The sequence below is a fragment of the Phlebotomus papatasi genome, chromosome 2 (genome assembly GCF_024763615.1).
Source record: "Phlebotomus papatasi isolate M1 chromosome 2, Ppap_2.1, whole genome shotgun sequence".
NCBI lineage: Eukaryota > Metazoa > Arthropoda > Insecta > Diptera > Psychodidae > Phlebotomus > Phlebotomus papatasi.
In genome coordinates this window covers 107,378,412-107,402,429 of record NC_077223.1, presented here as the reverse complement: position 1 = coordinate 107,402,429, position 24,018 = coordinate 107,378,412, and the positions used below count along the sequence as shown (strand labels likewise).

General features: G+C 32.6%; 1 protein-coding gene and 2 non-coding genes across 3 annotated transcripts in view; 1 reads left to right on the top strand and 2 right to left on the bottom strand.

Moving 5' to 3' along the window:
- LOC129800666 (uncharacterized) overlaps positions 1-24,018 on the bottom strand; it is a 169,806-nt gene that overhangs the window by 12,874 nt on the left and 132,914 nt on the right. Inside the window, exons 9-12 of the mRNA XM_055845234.1 lie at positions 20,326-20,435; positions 15,448-15,662; positions 15,094-15,232; positions 4,680-4,785 (exon numbers count right to left, since the gene is read on the bottom strand). Coding sequence (XP_055701209.1) covers positions 4,680-4,785; positions 15,094-15,232; positions 15,448-15,662; positions 20,326-20,435 — 570 coding nt within the window. The remainder of the gene's footprint in view (positions 1-4,679; positions 4,786-15,093; positions 15,233-15,447; positions 15,663-20,325; positions 20,436-24,018) is intronic.
- Positions 11,478-11,580, bottom strand: LOC129805079 (U6 spliceosomal RNA). The gene has a single exon (XR_008752050.1). It is a non-coding gene; the product is annotated as a U6 spliceosomal RNA (small nuclear RNA).
- LOC129805080 (U6 spliceosomal RNA) lies at positions 11,803-11,905 on the top strand. Its single transcript, XR_008752051.1, has one exon. It is a non-coding gene; the product is annotated as a U6 spliceosomal RNA (small nuclear RNA).

The following is a 24,018-nucleotide window of genomic DNA, read 5'->3' as shown; positions in this document are numbered from 1 at the left end:
TAAAGTTAAATGATTTATTAGGTTTTCAGAAACCGAAACAATTTCTCGCTATTTAGGATTTTTATATCTTCCTAAACTGGGCTAAACCTGTAGTCTGAAGACCACTTAAGGCACATTTAACATTTGGCTTTACTTGTCTAATTTCTTATCAGTCAAGACTTTTAGAAAATTTTGACTTGGGATTGGCTTATTAAAAACAAATTACCTATTAGGATATGAAAAGCCAATAAAATTGATTTGTTTTTATCAGTTCGAGACCGCTTAAGTCTTTTGAAGCCCGTATGAAGTTACCTATATGGCTTAACTTCTATAATTTTTTATCAAGCAAGATTTTTGAGAAAAGTGAAGAACATTTTTGACCTAGAAAGGAAACTGATCCATTATAACGTTGAAAAACTAATACAGTAGAACCCCGCTATAGTCCATCGCTCTATAGTCCACAATTTATCGACCGTTGATTTCAAAAAACTGATTTTAAGTTAGGTTATGTTTTTTAATACGCGACATGCAATGTTGTCATAATTATTTTAATATTTTTGGCAAACTTTATAGAGTAGTTGTGATAAATGTGATTCATAATGAAGAGAGCGAGGACAAGTACCACAATCGCAAAGAAAGTGGAAGCCGTCGAGCAATTTCAATACTAAAAGTCGTTGATAATTTTAAAAAATGACATGGACTATAGGGCGACCCAAGTGTCAAATCTGGAACCAAATATAGGCTATAGCGAGGCTCTACTGTACTATTGTTTTTTATCTAAAATTTCGAGTTATTGTGTGATTGGGCTTAACATATTGACTGAAACCCATATTAAGTTTGAATGTGAAGAAAAACAAAGTAGGGTACAATGAGATAATTCGGAATCAAACCTAAATTGGAAATTTGTTATTTCCTCAAATTTTCGGAAGGGTAAAAGCAACGGTAGAACGAAGAAGTACACTTGATTGTAAGGCTTGTACATTTCCGTGATTTCCTTTTTCTTTTTACCCATCTGAAATAGTGAAAAAATCTCGAAATTCCAATTTAAATCCGATTCGAAAATAACCCAATTACATTTTCCCATATTTGCAAAATATTTATCATTTTGACAAATTATTCAACACGATCACAGAATTTGTATTGTCTTGTCCATTGGTCTTTCAAATATTAATTTATCTTATATTTGAAAGGTTTAATGTTTCTCATATTGTAATGTTATTACAAGTACTCAGAAAATCTATTCAATTCCAATTATAGACGATATGAATATCCAATAATAGATGAGAAACTCATTTTCAGCAAGATTTCACAATTGAATGCAATATTCAAGTCAATAAATCTAGTAAAAGAACTAGATCGATTATGGGTTTATATTGAATTACAAAGAGCAAATTGGAATCACTTTGCACAAATTATTGGCTTTATGTCCAAAGTATTGCAATTTCAATGAAGTAATACACTCTTTATTTATTAAATATTGTTCCATTTTGCCAAGCACAATATTAAAAATTCTCTTTCTAGAATAGTTTTATGCATCTGTCACATTGCTGACTTTATTGTTCTTTCATTTCAGCAGCATATTTCCATATAATAAATTCCGTAAATAATGCATAAACACTTTTGTGCTTCACTTTAATTGATAATGTAACTCGATTTCTCAGACAGTTGTGCAGTAATTCCTTAAGGTTTTGTCTTTATTGGCCTTAAAATTCTCTGTGGGATTAAAGCTCTGAGAAAATCAATGATACTCCCTCTCTTTTCTTTGCCGTGGGAGCTGATTTGTGATCCTAAATTAACTCAATGGACTTGCCATGCCACGTGGAGGTGTCGATAAATATTGCAAGATTGTCTGGTGAACTTTCTTAGCCAATGGGACTTTGGTAATTAATTCGACAGCCACCAAAAGCCCCAAAAGTGTGGGTAAGAAGTTCAACTTTCGTCTCAATTCCCACAAAAATACTCCCCCAAATGCTGTTATTCAAGTTGACGCTCTGCTGAGGTGTAATTTCGAGCCAAAAGAACTTTGATTCTGATTTATGATTTGCATTTGTAGCCAGGGGTGGTTCATTCGCTGAAACACGTGCCGGATGCCAGAGTAGTCTTTCGTGAAATTTTAATGAAAAATTTGGCAAAAACAGAAGAAAACTTTGAAAAACAATTTGTACCTAAGGAAGTGTGAAAAAGGTTTCAAAGAATACCAGAAAACCCAAGAAAACCTTTGCGAAACATAAGAAACCTTGAAAGAAGTTTTAACAAATTGAAGAAGCATAATTGGAAAAGCCTTTTGAGTTTTAAAATATGCAAAAAGTCAAGAAAAATGAAAATTCATAAAATTCATGAAAAAAAATCTTTGGATCTTTAGAAACTCAGAATTCGGGAAACGATTACGCGAAATTTGAAAACCTCGAGAAAAGTTTCACGAAATGTTACGTAAAATGTGAAGTCCGAAATAAATATCGCGTAACTCCGAAAATCCTAGAAAATTTTCGGTTAATCCTATAAAACAGAGGCGTACAAGAACCGTTGAAACCGAATAAACGTCAAATAAAACATGTACGTCAATGGTCAAAACGCTACTATAACAAACTTATTTTGACGTTAATTCGGTTTCAACGGTTTTTGCACACCTCTGCTATAAAACCTATAAAAAAACTCTAAGAACACTAATTTCAAAATAGGAAACTCAAGTAGGGCTTCACAAAATACCTAAAACTTTCGATAAGATCACGCAGAAACCACATAAATCCTAAGAAAAGTTTTTGTTTTACTCTGGAAAGCTAAAACCCTAAAATCAGGGTTATTCACGAGGATATTTTCGAAGAAATCGAGAAGGATTAGGAGACAATCTTCTGTGCGAATATTAGTCTGGTTTTCGTAAAGATTACATTAACCCTGAGTAAATCCAGAAGCAGTATCTCTAGAGGCTGGTTTTCAATCCATGTTTGCGTTACGTTTTCGAACTTCGAAAATATGAACATGTTTCTGCATTCGCTGAGCTTAGTCTTGGTCGACCACTTTTCTTCTATCTTGAGGACTGTCTCCATATGTCCCGTTCAGGGAATCACAATTTTCGCAACTATTTCTTTGTGTACGATAGACAAGGTGGGATCTAAAGAGGGGGCTTACCTGGACTTTTACTTAAGTCCAACTTCAGAATCATAAATATTTAAGACAAACATTTATACACAGGACCTTCTGTCCTATTTTCCTTCGCAATAATTTGAAAATTGGAGTTTATAGCTCGCAAAATTTGATGGCAAAGGATCAAAGCTATCGTACATCAAGGTTTTGGTTTACAGGTAAGAGCTTTTTTGCATAAGTTACCCTTCTCTAATTCCTTACCGTAGAATTTTACGGACTACAGTGCCCGATCTCTAATCCGGATCTCCGTAATCCGGACGAGTTATCGACGGTTATATTTAAAATCATTTTGAGATTATGTATGCACGAGTATTCAGCAATGAAAATGAATTCTCCTATGATGTTTTTCTTTAATAAATGAAGTATAATAGCATAGAATTCTCTAATTATGTCTTTTTAAACTTCTTTAAAACTTTTATTTTAATTCTAGAAAAAACCTTGTATTATATTTTCGAGACGTTGAACAAATTCAAAAAATCCATCCGGATTACGAAGCGGGCACTGTAAATACTTTTGATCATAAACCTCTTCGGTAAATTTTAAAAACATTAGAATAGGTTTCGTTTTGTCCAAGATACACAGATAATGTTTGAAGGGTCATAAAGGCCTCAAATAATTCTTTAATATGACGAAACTCAAGAATTATCAACGTAAAACCAGATCCATCTAAAGAAAAACTATAAACCGTGCTGAAAAACGGTTTCGAGGAACTTTAGAAACCTTGCGAATTATTTCTAGAAATCCAGAAAAGCTGTAAGAAAGCTTCACTAAACCTGCAAAATATTTCGCAAATCCCGAAGGAGTATTGAGAAAAACTTCTTGAACAATAAAAAAAAACCGAAAGAAAACAGGAATCCTTTGTCAGTGATATCTTTGAATGACCTGCCCCTTGATTTGCAGACTTTAAAAGCAAAGGGGATGGAGAAGAAAAACAAGACCCGCATATGTAGTTTTCTTCCCTGAAACTTCAGTAGGGATTTCTTCTTCGGGAAAAAGAGGAATAAATTGAGCGTTTGTCGGGGCGGACAGTGATTTATGCTTTGAAGTGAAGCTCCTCCCTTCCCACCAAGAAACCTTCATAATTTTTCTGGCAAAAGCTTTAAAAGGAGAGATACAGTATCGTGGCAGAAAAGCACTATTTTTCGCTGTATTCCAATTTCCTTCAGCACTTTTCTGGCCACATCAATGAACTTTTGCGTTGAGTAACAAAAGAATCCTCCCACGATTAGGGAATCAACAAAACATGGGCAAGGTATTAACAAACCGTAATATCTGATTTATAGACTCAAACTCACAATCTATTTTTTTTGCACCCTCCTAACCATCCTCCAAGTTTACCTCCAGCCATCCGTTGGGATCAAATAAAATTAAAGGAAGTGGGGTATAGGGGCCACAGAAAGTTATATTTAATACAAAATGCCGGAAGTCTTAGGGAGCTTACGAGTGGCACGGGCAGAAAAGCTTTGTTTCCTCATCCAAGGAATTTTGCCACTAAAGGCAGATTAGAGAGCATGATTATATTGATTTTTACGATTTTAAGGAAAATCTCTGTGACTTACCTTACTGCCAAATATTAATGCCAAGAGTAGCGTGACGGTAAGCTGAGTGTGACAGAAAAATATTATGAAGAGTAAATCAGGATTAGCAGGTGATTGTAGGAACAACCTGAAATAAATAAGCTAAAGTCAGAAAAATATCAAACGTATTGACCCACAAAACACCAAAAGGGGTCCGTCATTTAGAAGATCTCTGTACAAGTTCTTTAGGGAATACATATCTACGTATGTGTAATCAGCATTGTTGAAGAATCTAACTCATCTTTAATATTGATCTTCATGAAAATCAAAAGACGACTGAAGATTGAGAGTCTTATGTCCTGGACACACTTACGACTAAAGTCCTGAGACGACTAAGCTCGTTCATAGCCAAGTCAGTTCCTGACACATTACAAACGAGGCTTAACATTTTCTGTCACTCACAAAACATAACTTTCGTGGGTTTTTATGCAGATATTTCTACTGAAATGCACTAGTAGTCCATTGAAAAAGAAACTACTTTTAAATTTACTTCACAATTCATGTATAACAACAAGAATTATTCACTAGAATCGCCAAAATTGGCTTAAATCGCGAGTTAGCTTCCACCTCACAAATAATTGTAATAATCAATAATTATTGGACGTATACTGAGACATGATATTGCAAATAGTATCATTTTCAGAAGAGTATTAGTGCATTTCAGTAGAAATATCTGCATAAAAACCTACGAAAGTTATGTTTTGTGGATACTAGTGAATGCTAAGCCTCATTTGTAGTGTGTCAGGAACTAACTTGGCTATGAACTAGCTTAGTCGTCTCTGGACTTTAGTCGTAAGTGTGTCTAGGGCATTAGCTTCTCCAATTTTTAAGTCCACATACGAAAATTTCCGTTATCAATAAAATAATTTAAAAATCATTCTGCGAATAAAAGGATTTTCACAATTTTTAAAACATTTTTTCTTAAATAATATTATTTCTCAAGATTTTGGGTTATAGGTCATTTCCACGGAAAAAGTATTAATATTCTTGTATTTTTCGTAAAAAGTCGTTGATGTTCGAAGAATTCAAATTCAATTTCAAATTTTCGAACAAAGGGGGAAAATTTATCAAATATATCACACTAAAAATCTGGTAAAACAGTTACTCAGTGATTATATAGTGATTAAAATTGGACAAGAACGGCAAGTACGGCAAGCGTCTTTGTTCTATTTTGTTCCTTACAACAATGTGAAGACCGTCACATTTTGACACTTGAGCACTTCGAAATTAGAACAGGATGTACTTCAGCCACCGCAAAAGTATTAAGAAGTAAGAAAGTCTCTTTTTGGCTTTTCAAATGGATTTTCGAATGGTTTTTCGAAGGTTAAGTACATTCTATATGCAGATTGAAGCTAAATAAAAAGATTCCAAATAAATTGTAACCATTTACCACATCAAAACATTACCGGTACTTTTCCCACTTGCACTGTAAATTGAAGTTCTTCATCCATATCTTCACAGGACTTTCGCACAGGTATATTTGTGGGTTGCTTTACTACCGATTAAAATGATTGATAAACTTGAAAAGTCGTTCCGAAATAAGAAATTGTTTAATAAAAGTAGGTTTTACAATATTTTAGCTTGAGTAGCAAGCTCTCCAATAAATAAAAAAGTAAATCCAAGAAAGGTAAATCATTTACGGATACTATATTGTCAGTTGCGTCTACCTCTGTCGTATCTGCATTTCTTTTTTGTCAGCATTTTGAGCAAGCGGGGACGCCTGTATAGTAGCTTGCACCGAATGCAGATGATCAATTGTAGCCGATGCAGTCGGATTAGGAACTACAAAATCTTTCAAGAATATCCAAATTTAAGCAAATTGTTTGAAAAACAGGCTCTTGAAAGTGATTAAAATTTGACCTGCGAAAAATCGATGTTGACAGTTTTTTGAACGTAGTTGTCGAAGGACGAAATATCCCCCTTGAGTACCTCCATAACATATTGGAAAATGAAAGAAATCGTAGGAGCCGTTTTCGAAATTAACAAAGAAAAAACGTTAGAGGGAAAAAGGAAAAAAAGAGTGTCCTAGATAATGTTGACTGATGGGGGGGAAGGTCGCCGAAGGCCGGTAATCGATATCACTTACCGTTTGGCCTTTAGCCGTATCTAGAGTTGGTAAATTTTAAGAAATTTCATGAATTTCCGCCTAAAGTAGATGGCGACTGCTGTGAAATTTCTGAAATTTTACCATCTCTAGCCGTATCACAAGTTGAAAGTTAATTATATAACTGCTCTCTCTTTGCGTTTGAGCAGTGAAACGGCAAATCCTTTTTCTTGGGAAATATGTTATCGTAGCAATTAGAAATCCAAGAAAAAGTTTAAAGGAGAGAAATGGCTTTCATTTTAAAATTCGCTTTTTCACTTTCAAAGCATAAGTCGCTCTTTGGAAAGTGTAAGAGCTTACAGATTCAAGTGCTTTGCTCTATGTAAAGTGCCTTAAAATTTTATCACACTCTCTCTTTAATTCAAAGAACAGGAAAAGCAATTTAAAGATAAAATATAATAAAAAGCGAGGCTAGAATTTCAGGTTTGTCAGAAGTTAGTCTCTTGTAACTTCCAAGAAGCGGAGTATTTGCTTTAGTAAGCAGTGCGCAAAGTAAAGGAAAACCGTATAAGGGACGTAATTTACTTATTAAGGATCAAAATATTTGTTCTATAAAATAAATCTAATCTAGTGTAACTAATATGGAATAAGTTCGAATAAGGCGATCTAATCTTATTTTTGATAGACCTAATTCAAGTAGTAGGGCACTCAATGGTTCAAATGAGAAAGTATTTGCTCATTGATGAAACTTTCCCGTGTTCGAATCCCTTTATAGGAGTGGTGTATTAATGGTAGATAGAAATAATGATACTGATGAAATCGGAAGTATTTATTGTGAGAAATTCATTGTAATCTTCCAATTCTTTTATACTTCCTCATTAATGTTGTACTTTAAAAAGCAATAAATACTTTCAATCAATAAAAAAATAAAAATTGTCATAATTAATACTAAATTGTCTGTAAAAACTCAATTTTGGTTAGTAAGGACTGGCAAAAATGAAAAAAACTTTGAGGATAATATTATAATGGGCCAAATTCATTCATAACACTCGATACCTGAGAATAAGAAAAGAACAACTCGCGAATGGCCAACTTTACAGGAGAGCGATTTAAAGCTGAGAATTGCATTTGCTAATAAATCAATTAATTTAACTTCACTTTTCTAATATTGTACATCAAACGAAAGGATTCTATAATAGCTATCTTAATTCCATAAAATTTTCACAAAATAATGTGTATTTTAATAACTATTACAATATTTTCCGAGTTGTAACATATTTTTCCTCAGCTGTCATATCAAAAACTCAGGATAAGACCCAAACAACTCGAGTTTTCCCACGCTGCCAAAAGACCCGGCTGGTCACGCATCACTTGTCAAAATTGTTTCGATATCATTCCCCATACACATCACTATCTATGTATACTAATCCATCGCGGCCATTGCTCTGAACCACCACGTGTTTTTAATCACTTGGACATATTCATTGACAATTTCCCATTAGGTACAAACTATACCTATAAACACATTATCCTCATAGAAAATTCGATTAAATCGATATTTCGATTACCGCACTTTAAAGGGTTTTCTCGATGTACTGCCGACAGGAAAGCGAAGTACGCATGAAAAGCGTGAGAGGCGCTCGTCGTCCATTTTGTTCTTGGTGTAAAGCGCTCGCTTTGTATGACGCCAACGAAATCAGTAGCCATTTTTTAAGAGACATCCACGCAATAGTGCAACTTTAAAACCCGAGACAAAAAATCACGTAGATTACCAAGTTGGCATACTATGCTAGTTTAGATATTCTTAACAAAAAAGCAAATTTTTAATAGTTTTTCAATTCACAAGACTTCCACAGCAGTTATAGGTCTTATAAATTAATTTTTTAATATATATTTTCCTATTTTCTTGTGGTTTTTGTATAAATTTTCTGAAAATTGGCAGAAAATGCCAAAGTGATTTTTCACAGATTATCGTAACAAAAAGCTAATTTCAATTGAATTTTCTTTTTCTAGCAATTTGGTAAGGATTATACAACTAATATTCGTCTGTACAATTTTTAAATTCTCATTTGTAATTTGTGAATTTTAGATTTTTTTTGTAAAATTCCAACAGGAATTCGGGAAAGAAGAACAAGTCATAAAATGCATTTTCATCTTATTTTTCTTTACTATACCATTACAAGTCTAGTCCAGTTACACATTTGAGGTTACTGGCAATTTAAATGACAATGATTTTTATTAAACAAATCAAACAAAAATCACTGAATTGAAGAGAGATTTCATTAAAAAATCAATTAATTGCATTTTCGAACACATGTGATTATGAGAACAAAAGTTTGATTGGTACGGGAAACCATTCAATGGATGACGTCCCGTTAAATAAAGAGAAGAAGAAAGTTCGATTAGCATTGATGGGTTTCTAACTCACGCGTGACAATTCCACACAGAATTCCCCCTAAGGGAACTGTAGTGAGGGGAGATGTCGATCAGTTGGTGTGTGTCTAGGATGAGGAACTGGAAGAGGAAGAAGAAGAAGTGAAGTGTGGAATGGCGGCTAATTATCCGAAAGAACATGTAGAAGACTTTCATGTGAAAATTGATTAATAAAAAGATATAATTATCGAACCAAGAGGAAGTGTTTCAGTGAAGTAGGATTCCCAGGGCGGGTAACCATACCAACTATAGGTCTTTATTATTTTATTTTTTTTTATTTTCATTTTTTACATATTTCTTGTTATTATTTCAAACCAATTTTACAGTTAACAGTTTAAAGTTAACAGGTTATGAGCTCTCGCGCCAAGGAGAAGTTTGCTGCATAATAAATTAGCATTTTATCGCTTTTATCCAGTTTTTGCAACACTTTACAATATTCGAGAACTTAAAAAATATCAAGATATTAGTAATATTTCATAAATAATAGCATAATAATCAAGGGGTTACTCATATTGAGAAACCTTCGTCAATTGTCAGAGAAACGCTTCGCGAAACCCGAGAAACCCAAGAATTGCATCGCGAAACTCGAGAAACCCAAAAATTGCATCCCGAAACCCGAGAAACCCAGTGTCTGCATCGCGAAACCCGAGAAACCCAATTTCTGCATCGCGAAACCCGAGAAACCCAAAAATTGCATCGCGAAACCCGAGAAACCCAAAAATTGCATCGCGAAACTCGAGAAACCCAAAAATTGCATCGCGAAACCCGAGAAACCCAAAAATTGCATCGCGAAACCCGAGAAACCCAAAAATTGCATCGCGAAACCCGAGAAACCAGAAACCCTTGTCAGAAAAAATGGGAATGTGTTACCCCTTGATAATAATAGATAATAATAACATTTTACATCTATTTCGTATTCAATTTCCACTTTTTAGTTTTTGATCCATTTTTTTTTAATTTTATAGAAGATTTATTAACTATTATTAACTATATTAGTTATTAACTACAGTTATTACCAATTTGAAGACTATACATATTTGCAGCCAAATAATAGCTTATCCATTGTCGTGAAATCAGCCGGGATACTTTTGACAAGCAAAATGATAACGTCACACGGTCGAGTTATGCGGCTCTTATCCTGACTGAATTGAAAAATGAGTGAGATTTTGCTTTTTTAGAAAAAGCACTATAACTTTGGGAATAATTTATTTTCCAGTATAATATTCACAGGGGAAGTAGAGGGTGTCAAGGAGTACCCGAAAAGCGAAAAAAACGAATTTCGCAAAAAATCGAGTTGTTATTTTCTTATTCTCAGGTATCGACATTAAAACAAATGAATTGTTCGAAGGGTTCGAAGCACAAATCTTCCGAAGGTAGCGCGCTTTCCCATAAGTTCGCGCTCCCATAAAAACTCAAATATAAATTATAATAAATGACATAAACGCCTAGTACATCTATTTATAATGAAAAGATCTCATAAGAAATTTAAATCAAACAAATTCATTCGCACAAACCTTCAGAATTAATCTTATTTCTTCAGCACATTAAATTTTTTCTTTGATGTATCATTTTTTTCGCGATACTAAGCCCTTTGGCAAAACTCTGATTTATAAAGAGAAAAAAAACTTTCTTCATTTTTTTTTTAGATTCTTGTGATAGACAAAAACTTCTCTGAGAAAATGAAAATGAAATAAAATCCTCTGCTTTTAAGCTATATTCTTGTCAAATTTGCTGTGTATATTTTTCGTGAGCTGAAAGCCTAATTTTGACGAGCAAAGGCCTCAACTCATTTAATTTCCTTCGTCTGCAAAAGCTATTATTCGTGATACCCGAAAAGCTTTCCTCATCAGCTTGGACAGCTTTTTGGTGAAAAGTCAATTAAAATGATCTCTCAACTCGTCAATTGTTTCAACCAGATAAATTATCTCTCTTTTGAAACATCTCCAGACTTTTGGGTAAATGCGACTTCCAGAGAGAGGGAAAGTCTTGGGGAAAGTGAGATTAGTGGATAGTTGATAAAGAAAGTTAGTTGAATCCTTCAAAATATCCCAACTATTGGGATAGACTAAGTTTCGATAAGTTATTCTCAAAGTTCTGAGAAGTATTTAGGCATTATCCGGTACCAGTTTAATGGAAAGTTGGTTTAAAAGAAAGTAGATTGACAATGTGTTTCAGTCGCAATGCTCAAGGGGAAATAAATGGAATATTTTAAACATACTTAGATCAATTATTAACATGATAAATTATAACAATACTGGCACAACATTATTGTTAAAACTGATATAATTATGTTAATTACATCAACAAATATAAAGCGCTTTACGATCTTGCATGTCATCCTTGCGCAGGATCATGCTTATCTTTTCTGTATCATACTAATTTTAGCATAATGTTCTGTCGGAAACTATACGGAAAATTACTCTCCCTTCGCACGTTCATGCCTTCGAATAATGTGAATTTCTTTTATTTTTCCTAAGAGACTTACACATAATTATCACCTAATTATCAATAATTGATGATAAGCTAACTAAGAGTTAATAAAAATGTGTAAGTCTTTTAGGAAAACTAAAAGAAAATTCACATTATTCGAAGGCATGTACGTTCGAAGGGAGAGTACTTTTCCCTACAGTTTCCGACAGAAGATTATGCTAAAATTTGGTATGATACAGAGAAGATTAACATGATCCTGCTCAAGAATGACATGCAAAATCGTAAAGCGTTCTATATTTGTTGATGTAATTAACATAATTATGTTTGTTTTAACAATAATTATATTAAAATGATCAAAAGGTCATATGTGCCAGAAATCGAAGGCATGCAAGGTATCTTTCGTTCTAAAAACAAATAAAATTGTCTTACATCATCTTGGGAAGCAATAAAATGAGTAATTTCGTATAATGACACGGGTTCTTTTATTTCAAATTTGAAATTTCCAGTGTCCTCGCAAAAGAACCCTTCTTGAAAACTGTCTAATTTTAAACTGCTTGAAGACATAATTTCTGCTAATTTTGGAAAATATTTCTACAAGCTTTCTGAGGGGGAACTTCCCTCTTTAGTATAAATTATAAGAGGTTTTTTTTTCAATTAAGCCCCTGATTTTATCTACAAAGTTCTTCGGAGATAAATTCCAAGTTATTTAAAGTTCATCCTTTGGTGTCGCATGGTAAAGTCACTAAAAATAGAGAGTATTATGCAAAAGTTTTGCTTTTCTGAAATACACCAAAGTTTTTGCCACTTTTCTGCTTAAAGAATTTTTAGACAAAAGACACCATAAGTGGAAAATTTTCGACAGGTGAGTGAACTTCAATGGAAAATTGAAGTATATTGTACTGGAAAAGCCTCAAATTTCAACTCTTTTGAAGGAACGAACAAGGCATAAACTTCTGTATGGAAATCACTCAACTAAATTTATCACTCTGGTGAAATTTTCACAAAAATAGCACTTAAAGCCATATACTGTCAGTTTTTCCCTCGTAAATTTCCATAGATTGCATGCAAATTGATTTTTCTGCCATGGTCTGTGTTATGATAAAAATGCTTTTCATGTTGTGCTAAAACAAAGTGAAAACTGCAGGGCTTACAGACTTAATAAATGAACATTTTTATCTCACATTTGCACCAAATGTTAACTCGTTAAGCTAACAAAAAAAACTATGCTAGGGGATTTATTTTCGATTAATGAAAAAGAAAAACTCTCTTCAATCTCTTGATTTTCTTTATACTTTGAAAATGAGTTTCACTGAAAACTAATAAATGAACTAAGGATGTTTGCATTCACTTGCAATTGAATTAAATTTCTCAAAGATAAAAACAGAATAATTTTCGATTACTTCTGAAATTTATTAGAAATTGAAGCGATTCAGTATCGTATGAATTTTCCATTGGAAAACTTTTATGAGAGAATCTAAAGTTTCACGAATACTGCACTTATCTTGCAGACGTTTATAGGTAAGTGATAAAATATGCAATAAATTCGAAACACCCAAATCTCTTAGGAAAATCCTTTTAGAAGTGGAATGGGTTTGTTGGAAATTGTTGAAAAGTTTCCCAAAGAGAGAAAAGCTTTTTTATTTTAATAAATTAGATAGTAACGTACTTAAAATTGGTCCTGGAGTCGGAGGACACTAGAGTAACCGAAGAGGCTTTGAAGTGACATCGGGTTTGACAAGTCCAAGTCCCAAAAAACCAAAATTCCAAAATGCCCAAAATCTCGAATTTTTTTTCCGTACACTGAGAAATCCGAAAAAGTTAAAATAACATTCCGGAAATGTTTATTTTACCCTGCATTATTGATCCGAAATCGGTGTAAATATTACCCTTTTTAGATGTATTAGGAGTTACAGATACCCTTTTTCATGTAAATTTTACACTTAATAATGTGTAAAATTAACATTAAAAATGTTGATATATTTTTACGCTTAAAAAGTGTTAAATTTATGAGAAAAAAATGTTAATCGCACCCTCTTTTTTTCTCAGTGTATAAACTTAGGGTAAATGTCCTAATTCAAAACCATTTCCAGACGCTTTAACTTTGACAGGAGATTCAACACATAAATTCATATTTTTTCTGCAGAGAATTACATAAATTTGCTCCTTGACTCTTCTAAAATGTTACTGTTTAGTGAAAATTCTTTAGATATAATTTGAAAACTTCTTAAAAACAAGAAAAATACGCGAGTGTGAAATACTTCTATTGGAAACATATTAATCCAAATGGAGACAAGGAAAGTTTCTAATTGGAGACAAACAGTGTAAGTGAAATCGCAACGAAAGGCTTTCAAAACCTTATTGAGTTGCTGTAGAGTACAGGATTTGTTCTTATTCCTAGTCTTTTCTCGTTTCCCATCTTAAACAATAAGAAAATCTCTCCAAAAAAAAATTATATTTCCAGGGTTTCCTATTGAAGCATTGAAAAACCTTTTTAGTTCACAAAACAAGGTTATTATTTCATTTGAAAGCTTCACGTACCATTAACATTAAAGATTAGCATTTAATTGAACTAAAATTAGTCAGAAATATGACATAAATGTGAAACAAAACGATTAAAGAACAGTCACCTTATTGCGTTTTTCATTGGAAAACATGGTCGATCGACGAAAAATTCAATAGTGAAAAGATACACTTTTAATTTTTTCTGAGAAATTAACAAATTAAAATTTGTGAATATGAATGGATTTTCGCTTTATTTGGAGTAAAATTAACTAAATAATGAAACTGTGGTATAGAAAATAAGGGAAGAGCACCCCGGATCGGAATTTTAAGAGACATGCTCCATATTTACTTGAAAATATAAGCCCCAAGATACTATTTGGTATTTTTATTTATGCTAAATGGTCTGTTAGTTATCCATTTGAATATATCTGTGCATTTGAATTATATATTCTTGCAATAAAGTAATAAAAAATAGGTGTAATTGCAACCTTCCACTCTGTACCTCGGATCGTTACGAATTTAATCAAATGTCTTACGGAAAATTGGTTTTATAAATTAAATCTGACCTAATGTAATGCAGTCTTGTGAAAGTTAAATGGTAAAAAAATAGATAATAATTTTTTTTAAATCATTTTATATGGAGCAACATTACGGTATTAATCTGACGATCCGAGGAACACTGCCGATCGGTGGTACTCTTCCCTTATATTGATACAGTAACTTAGTACTCTATTTATCATGAAAATAGTGACGTTTCCATTTGGAGTAGCGAAAAATTTCCATTTGGAGCAGGTTTTGAATTAGCTCAATTTACCCTAAATGTTCAACAAACTTTTACAAATTCTAGCTCAACTAATTCCTTTCTCCATTTATTTACAGAATCTAAAGTTTATTAGATAGTTCATTTTTAAAGTCAATTAGGTTCTTCAACAACGCTGATATAGTTCTAAAGGGGGTTTAAAATAAGTATCAAATGATTTAACTTACATAGACACATTGAGGAAGCACGTTAGGAGGAATTCGTTGTAAATTGCCATCGAAATGAATCGGCTCTCATTAAATTCTGACGGTGCTTTTCTCACCATGATACACAGTCTAACTCCCCAGGCAAGGAACAGGACCTCCACTGAAAGGACAGTATTAGTTTCCGTCAGAAGAATGCCATGGTGCGCAAAGTGGGTCATTAATAAAATTTTATGAGGATAATGTGGCAAAAAAAGTCCCCATAGAATCCCTTTTAGTGATATATAGAATATGACCGACAAAGGGAAGATAGGGGAGATGTGGGGGATGTTGGTTGGAAGAGACTCTGGGTCATTAGCATAATGCTGAGGCACTTACTGGATGTAAAGGTGTGATCCCACCAATCTGTTTTGCAGAGGTAAGCTTTGAGATCATCCGTGGTACGACCAACAACGACTCTTGGTGGTGCAACAATCGTCCGGATGAGGAGAAAGGCACCAACAGCTCCACAGAGTATTCCAAGACGCTTCAGCAGGGATGCATCCGTTATTTTAACCGCCTTGGCCGACCTCACGCGAAATATCACAGAGATTCTGCAGAAGAAAAGATAGTCCATTAGGGATAACCTTCTCGTCACGTTCCACTTGTAATGCCGGAAAAATGGGAACTTTGGCTGAATGTTGAGTGGAAAAATCTCCCAAAGTTGCAATTCTTCATGCTCGACTCCATTCATGATGGAAATGCTTTAATGGACATAATCCAGGGCATGCCACTAGCAAATATTAAACACAATTTCAACGAATATTCCGAATATTCCGAATATTCCATGAATATTGCAAATATTCTTTAAATATATTGGGATTACGGTGAATATTTGCAAATACAGTGCGATTCCAATGGTGTGAATAAAAGAATTAAGGAAGTACATTCTATTCTTAATTCTTTCATAAAATTAGAGTATTGCAAATATTCAATATTAACTCAGAATACTTTGAAAAAGTAGCAAATATTCCGAATATTTGACTGAAAATCCAAAAAAAAACGAATATCAAATATTCACTTTCCTTAGTGACTTGCCCTTTGAAGGCAATAAAGTTTTCCTCAATGAGAAAAAGCACACAATAAAGAGACTAATGCTCTAATTTAGACAAACAGTACATCTATTTTGCTACTAGGAAAATAAAATATCAAGCAATAGTGTGTGATAAATTTTAATATTCTCAACCCATAAATGTGAATAACGTTAAAGAATTTTCTTTATTTTGAAAGAAATAGTTTGCATTCATGTGTTATGTTGTTCAACAAACATAAAACTGCAATAAATTCTTTCGTGAAACTCGAAAAACGCGAGGAAATTCCGTTTAACACTAAACTTATTGATTATTTCCTTAAATATGAGCAGTACAGTAAGTGTGCCAAATTCCGGCCAGTTTGCAATTTCGGCCACCTTTTTTGTTCCTCGAATTTCCATGAATTTTTAGTTTTTGCATACTCTAGAGATTATACAATGCAAAAGAATAACAAAAAATGTAGCTTCGACAAACAAGATGACATGAAAAAGATATTGGAAGAATTCCCGAAGGTCAAGGAACTATGAGAGTAAAGGTGGCCGAAATAGGGCACCAAAGCTATGTCTATATTTTTATTCATTTTAAAATGTATTAAGAATGATTTTAGAGTAAATAAAGACGGTGAACTGTCTACAAGGTTCTAAGCAACACTCCTTAAGTAGAAGGAATTAAAAAAATCAATTTCTATTAAAGATATTATATTTCAAACTTGAGACTTTGGCGCTTGCATGCAACTATCCCGAAATTTGGCACACTTACCCTAAGTTAGTTTTTTCTCAATTACAGATATGCAAATTTCATAATAAAATTAGGTAAGATAAAAGAAATTTCCCAAACGACGAACTCTTAATTTTGTTTTACCGGTATTCTAGTACAGAATTCTTGTTTAGTACTGATTTTGTAAATAATTTCAGTTAATCTATGAGATGCTTGACATTATTCCAAAAAGAAAAAACAATGAAAGATTGTTTTCAGTAAATTCACAGTTTAGTGTCTTAACGAAAATTGAATAAAATGCTTTTATTGAATTTGAGAAAGTCAACTAAACTAATTAAGAAAAATTTATTAAAATTCCTTCTTGAATATAAGTCAATAAATTGTTTCGTTAAATTTGATTAATTACTAATTGTCTTTTCGTCAAATACGAAAAATGTAAAATTAATATACTACATAGTGTTTAATCCGAAACAAGCGTAAAATGTATGGTTAAATACTTTGAAGGCAAAGCAATTTTTTTTCAAATGCTATAAAACGCTTCGTTAAGTACATAGTAATTCTTTCTTAACAACAAAAACTCTAATTTTTTTTCTACACAGCGAAACTTAAAAATATACCGATTTCATTATTGTTTTTTATTACAATTCTTTTATTTTGAAGCTCATCTTACATTAGAGAAATGCAAAGTGGCATTCCTCAATCAAATGATTTCTTCGTTAAGTGCGAAAAACACGGTTAAAACCGGTCGACAAAAAACATAAATTATAACGTTTAATTAATTAAGTAAGAAATATTTCTTTTCTCTAACAAGAAACCACCAAATAATTTCGTTAAATTTAAAGAAGAGAAAAATCGAATTTATATATTGCATTACGCTGAACAACTTCGTTAAATATGAGTCTCATTACATTAGGACTTTGACAGACTAGGATTAGCCGAGAGACGGCTTAGAGTAATTATATTCCAAATAATGGTTTCTAAAATGATAAAATTTCTATCATTTTCCACTAAGCCGTCTCTCGACTTAAGTCCCAAGTGTATCAAGAGCTTTATACACTTTTAACCCTTTCAACATTTTTTAATCAAGACTGGAAATAGAAATCATACATTTTAAATAATTTCTAACTCACAAAAATTGCGAAAAAAAGAAGACGATTTACTTCAAAAGTCTGCAATGAAGACATACTTCGTTATGAACTTAACGAAGAATAAATTTCAATATTTTCGTGAAAAAGATTTTCTAAACGAAATTTCTGATTATACTTCATTACAATTTACGGTAAAACAGATATCTAAGTCAAATAATATCCTCAATTAATTGAATGATAAAATTGAAAAAAGTTTCGTCAAGTTCATATGTTTCAATAAAAACTTGATTATTTTTGTTAAACATAAAAAATACGACTCATTATCGCAAAAAATCATTGAAATAAGCTATTTCCTTAAAAGAAGCTTTTTATTAATGTTTTCGTTAAGTTTGCCACATCAAAATTATAAGTTTGTTAAAAACTTTTGAAGGAATTTCCTTATGTTTAAAAATTCAAAGGAGTTCAATAAATAAAATTAACTCCAAAATATTTTATTTTTCTTGTTACTTTATTCTAAGGGACAAGCTTGTACATTGTTTCGTTAAAACTCAGCAATTTCATGATAGTTTTGAATATAATTTCGTGAACATATATAAACAATAAAGATATTCTCCTAATTTTATTTAGAAAAAAAAGTATTAATACACTATAGATGTACTAATTGTTATATAGGATGCTTTAAATGGTAAATTATATGCTCCCAAGAAACTTTTTAATTGTTTTATTAAATTTATGTTGTTATACTAGTTACAGTGCCCGCTTCATTATTCAGATAATTGGGAGACGAACAGACATATGTTCGCTTTCTTATTCGCATGTAATCTCTAATTTTTTTTTAAAATTTGTTTTGTAGGATCAGAATAAAAAAAATAAAAAAAAGAAATAATTAAAAATACCAGAGAAATATTTGATTTTATAATCCATTTACAGTAATGTTCCTCAAATATGAACGAAGTAATGGTTGAATTCAAAACGTAAAATTTGAGGTTATGTAAAGAAAGTTTTACGTAAAGTCAAAATAAAAATCTATTTTCTCTAGTTACGTTTTTGAAGATATTGTTCATGTTTGATGTACTCGATTGCATTAAATTAAAACTTCAATTTTAAATAAAACCGTCAAGATTGTCATCCCAATGTCTGCCCGTCAAATAATTTCGTCAGATATCTTTAAGTTTTCTGCAGAAAATATCTACACCGCTGCCGAAAATCTGCCGAGAAATCTGTAGATATTCCTACGAATTTTATTTGGGCTTGTGACAAAATTCGTCAGAAATTTTTGCAGATTTTCTGACGAATCCTGGTGCATACTCTGACGAATTTCTGTAGATATTTTGCCGATTTTCTGTAGATTTTTTTTCTACATTTCAGACTTTCCAGACAGCTGCGTCAGAAAAGATGGAATATTTTTCACTGAAGTTTGGAAAATTCAATAGAGTGATTCTCAGTGATATCACAGTGTTTATATAAAATAAAGAATTCTGCGACGCCGTGTTCTAAGTAGAGAATAGTGAAGTGAAAACTTTAAACACAGTGTTGACCTAAATTTCGCGTTTTTGTATCATTCCAGGGGCGATTTTTAAGAAATTATTATTTTTGCTAGCATTTTTTTATTTATCTAAAATGTGTAATCGGTAATGCTTGTTAAGCAGAGCATACTATTTTCTTTCTAACTTCTACAGTTTCTTGATAAATCAACAATATTTTTCTTGAGACAATGGAGACTATGCAGATTCCTTATGCAGAAATTCTGGCGAGAATCTGCAGATTTTCGAAAGAATTTCTGCCGAAAATCTACAGATTTCAGGCAGAAATTCTGCCGAAAATCTACAGAATTTCTCTAAATGTACTAGAATATACCGTTACAATTCAAAAAACCTCAGAGTAAAATCGGCAGGTAGAGCAATGATTTGACGGGTGTGATCCAAACAAGAGATCGGGCATTGTATATCAATTCTACTTTCATAATCTTTGTAGTCCGACGTATCGTCACAATTCAATTTATGCAACTGTTATACAACCACCTGCAGGTAAGTTCGTAAAATCCTTCCGAATTTAATTTTAATGGTCAAGCGCTAAACGTAATTTCGAGATTAAATCGTGGTTCTTTGACGTATCAAGCTTTCCAATAGGCACTGTATTTCATTCATTTGATCAGATAATAAAAAAAAACAGTCATGAAAATTACTACACAATGCAGAAACATTAAGAAGCATCAGAGTGTTTTCTGATGTGATTTTATGGGCAAAAGAACACGAAGAATTGTCGCAATAAAATGATAAAAATCTCACATGTTAAATGTGGATGTACTCGTGTATAATCGTAAAAGTGAGGAAAAATTGTGAATTCGAAGAGTGCTTGGGTGACTGGTGAGGAAAACTTACCGCCATGTCTTGAGCATTAAAGCACCATACGTCAGTGAAAATCCAATCTCACGGAGCCAAACTCTAGCTGTGCAAGTGTACAGGGATGGCGGTGGATAGAGTACGATGGTCTGCAAGAAAATCCAAAGAAAAAAAATCAAAAAGGGGAAGAAAATGCATTCGTTACATATTTTATTTCTTCTCTTTAAATTATTCCCATCTAACAATTTTCGGTGGGAATTCAAGTGAACTTGGTGAACCAGTAAGTTGGTACAAGAGAGCTTCTGCAAAACTTTTATCCTACCCAATCTCTTGCCCAACCCAATCTCCCCCTTCCTCGCATGTGCCATCTCCATAAATATTTCTATGTACATCCGGGAAAATACTTCCTGAAGAGAAGTCTTGTTGGGTAGTTTTGCTCAAACTAACAACACAGGCAAAAAAATAAATGATAAATCCAGATAATCTTCTGATGTCGGAGATTCTTTATACACAGCCTCAGGCCATTTGGGAAGAAGATTACCGTCGGATGTCCGTAATCTGGAATCCTGAATATGGTCTTTGATGTTTGATAGAGCGTTGGATTATGGAAATTAGGTATTATATATCGGTTATAATCTAGTCCCCGGCGTGTGGCCTTCAAAGTTGAAGCCAATTTCTTACTTTCACATACAAATGCGTATGGGAATTTTTCTGCACTCGTGATCGTTATGCTAAATATTTAAAAATGAGAAGTTTTTCCGTATTATAAGATACCTTTCCGTATGGAGGGATAAATATACTAAATTTTTGTTTAAATAATTTTTTTTCTCGGAGCACTGTGAGCTGAGTCCGAAATCAATTTAGGAATTGGCTTCAAATAGCTCCATATAAAAAGGCCAACTTGCCAGGCGCTTGGTTATAATGAAAGTCATTAACGTCAGAATGACTATAAAATTACGCGTAAACGACTAAACAATTACGAATCAAATAACGAGATGAAAGCAGGACCAAATGTATCTTCCGGATGCATCGGTGAGGAGGTATCAATTTAGAGTGAAACTTCTCAGTTCTTCAATACTTTGGGTGTGCTGCACTTGGAACTGAGTTGGAGAACTGGGGAGTTTCACTCTGAATTGATGTAAGATTAAAAATTGTGCATCAAATAACATTTTTCATTGATTTGCCAGTGAATAAGCAAAGATCCAAAATTAGGTATTTCTATTGCTCAAACTTCACCAAGTGAGTAATAAATATTCATTGATTAAAAATGATGACGTGGAAGACATTGTGGGCCAGAAATAGGCTCCTGAAGCTAATGTCTCGTTTTTACAAGGTTTCGTAGAAAATCCTTATGGAAATATCACAAGTGGCGACTCTTTTTGGATAATGATTTCCTTCAGATTTCGATGAGGATGGCAACAACACAAAAAAATCTTTTAAAATTTTCACTAAATAGGTCTTTTCGACACAAAATTTTAATCAAAGGACACTCCAGAGACTGGAACAAACTCCTAAATCACAAAATTTCATTTTGCAAAAAAAATGTTTGTGTGTTTATCATGAAAAAAAATTCCTAATTTTCACTTAACTTCTGTCGGCACTGTACTTTTTCGAATCTCAACACACATCTCTACTGAAGGAGCTTTTCGTCCCAATGTACACTATTATATTGTTGAGAAAACATGCGAAAATATCAATTACTTTGCGAATTCATAGCTCTGAATAGTTCTATTTGCCCTTTGACAAGTGAAATTTTTCCCCAGATATATCCAATGAGGAGAAGAATTTTTATTAGTACACTGGAAGTCAGCGTCATATTTTAGTCGTAGGCGGGTAATTTCAGAGTTATTATAACGCCAAATGATTTCCGTAATTACCGTCATATTATTCCCCACTTTCCGTCATTCGACTCTCTGACGACCGACATAGGAACCGTTTTTGTTCGTAAATGTTTGTGAATTCCTATGGGGGAGTTACGAAATGCTCGTAAATCGTATGACCCACAAACATGTTCGTAAAAGTTTGTACTTTTTTCACAAACATTGATCGTAACATGATCACTTAACGAGCATTTTTTGTACTTTTACAAACATTTGTTCGTAAACACACAAAAAAAATGCTCGTAAAATTTTGTCATTTGTTCGTAAATGTTCGTAAAATGTTCGACAGGAAAATAAACATTTATTGACATTTTTATTGACATTGTTGACGATTGAAGTATCGAGTATACCGAAATTCGAAATGGGAGAATAATCAGTGCTAAAGCGGTGAATATGTATTGCACTTTAGGCTTCCGGAAGGTTTTCAAATGTTCCAAGTTTCAAATCAAAAATTACTTAACGGAACCAATATGTTTAGCACCTTTGGGCCCCTTATCGACCACTCAAGACCCTGTTGTAGCATACAAAAATTGAGTCTTCAATATTACTCAGTCAACAAAAATTTTAAAGTATTCGAAAATAGAGTAAATATCCTAATTCAAAACCATTTCCAGACTCTTTAACTTTGACAGAAGATTCAACACATTAAGTTCATATTTTTTTCTGAAGAGAATTACATAAATTTGCTCCTTGACTCTTCTAGAATATTACTGTTTAGTGAAAATTCTTTGAATATTATTTGAAAACTTCTTAAATACAAGAAAAATACGCGAGCGTAAAATGCTTCTATTGGAAACAAATTAATCCAAATGGAGACAAGGGAAAGTTTTTAATTGGAGACAAACAGTGTAAGTGAAACCGCCATGAAAGGCTTCCAAAACCTTTTTGAGTTGCTCTTGAGTGCAGGATTTGTTCTTATTCCTGGTCTTTTCTCCTTTCCCATCTAAAACAATAGGAAAATCTCTCCAAAAAAATCATATTTTCAGGGTTTCCCATTGAAGCATTTGCAGACACTTCAGAAAAACCCTTTTTGTTCACGAAATAGGTAATTATTTCATTTGAAAACTTCACGTACCATTAACAATAAAGATTAGCATTTAATTTAACTAAAATTAGCCAGAAATGTAACATTAAATGTTAAACAAAACGAAACAGTCAGGTATTGTGTTTTTCATTGGAGAAAATGGTCTTTCTATGAAATATACGATGGTGAAAAGGTACACTTTCAATTTTTCTGAAAAATTAACAAATTAAAATTTGGGAATATGAATGGATTTTCGCTTTATTTGGAGTAAAATTAACTAAATAATGAAACTGTGGTATAGAAAATATATTAATACAGTAATTTAGTACTGTATTTATCATGAAAATTGTGACGTTTCCATTTGGAGTAGAGAAAAATTTCCATTTGGAGCAGGTTTCGAATTAGCTTTACCCTAGTGTAACTACACTGAGAAAAAAAGAGGGTGCGATTAACTTTTTTTCCTCATAACTTTAACACTTTTCAGGTGTAAAAATATATCAACATTTTTTAATGTTAATTTTACACCCTTTTTAGAGTAAAATTAGCATAGAAAAGGGTAACTTTAACCCCCAATACAGCTAAAAAGAGTAATATTTACACCGATTTCAGATCAATTTTGCAGGGTAAAATTAACACAGAGAAAATTTTTCAAATATCCAGATTCAATACCCATGGTATTGATTTTAATCCCACCATTTCAATACCAAAATTATCCCAAATTTTCTTGAAAATAGGTGCATATTGGGATTGATTTTAATTTCTAGAACAAAGTTAAGAAATATTGGGATTACTTTTAGGACATATTGGTATTAAATTTATGAAATTAAT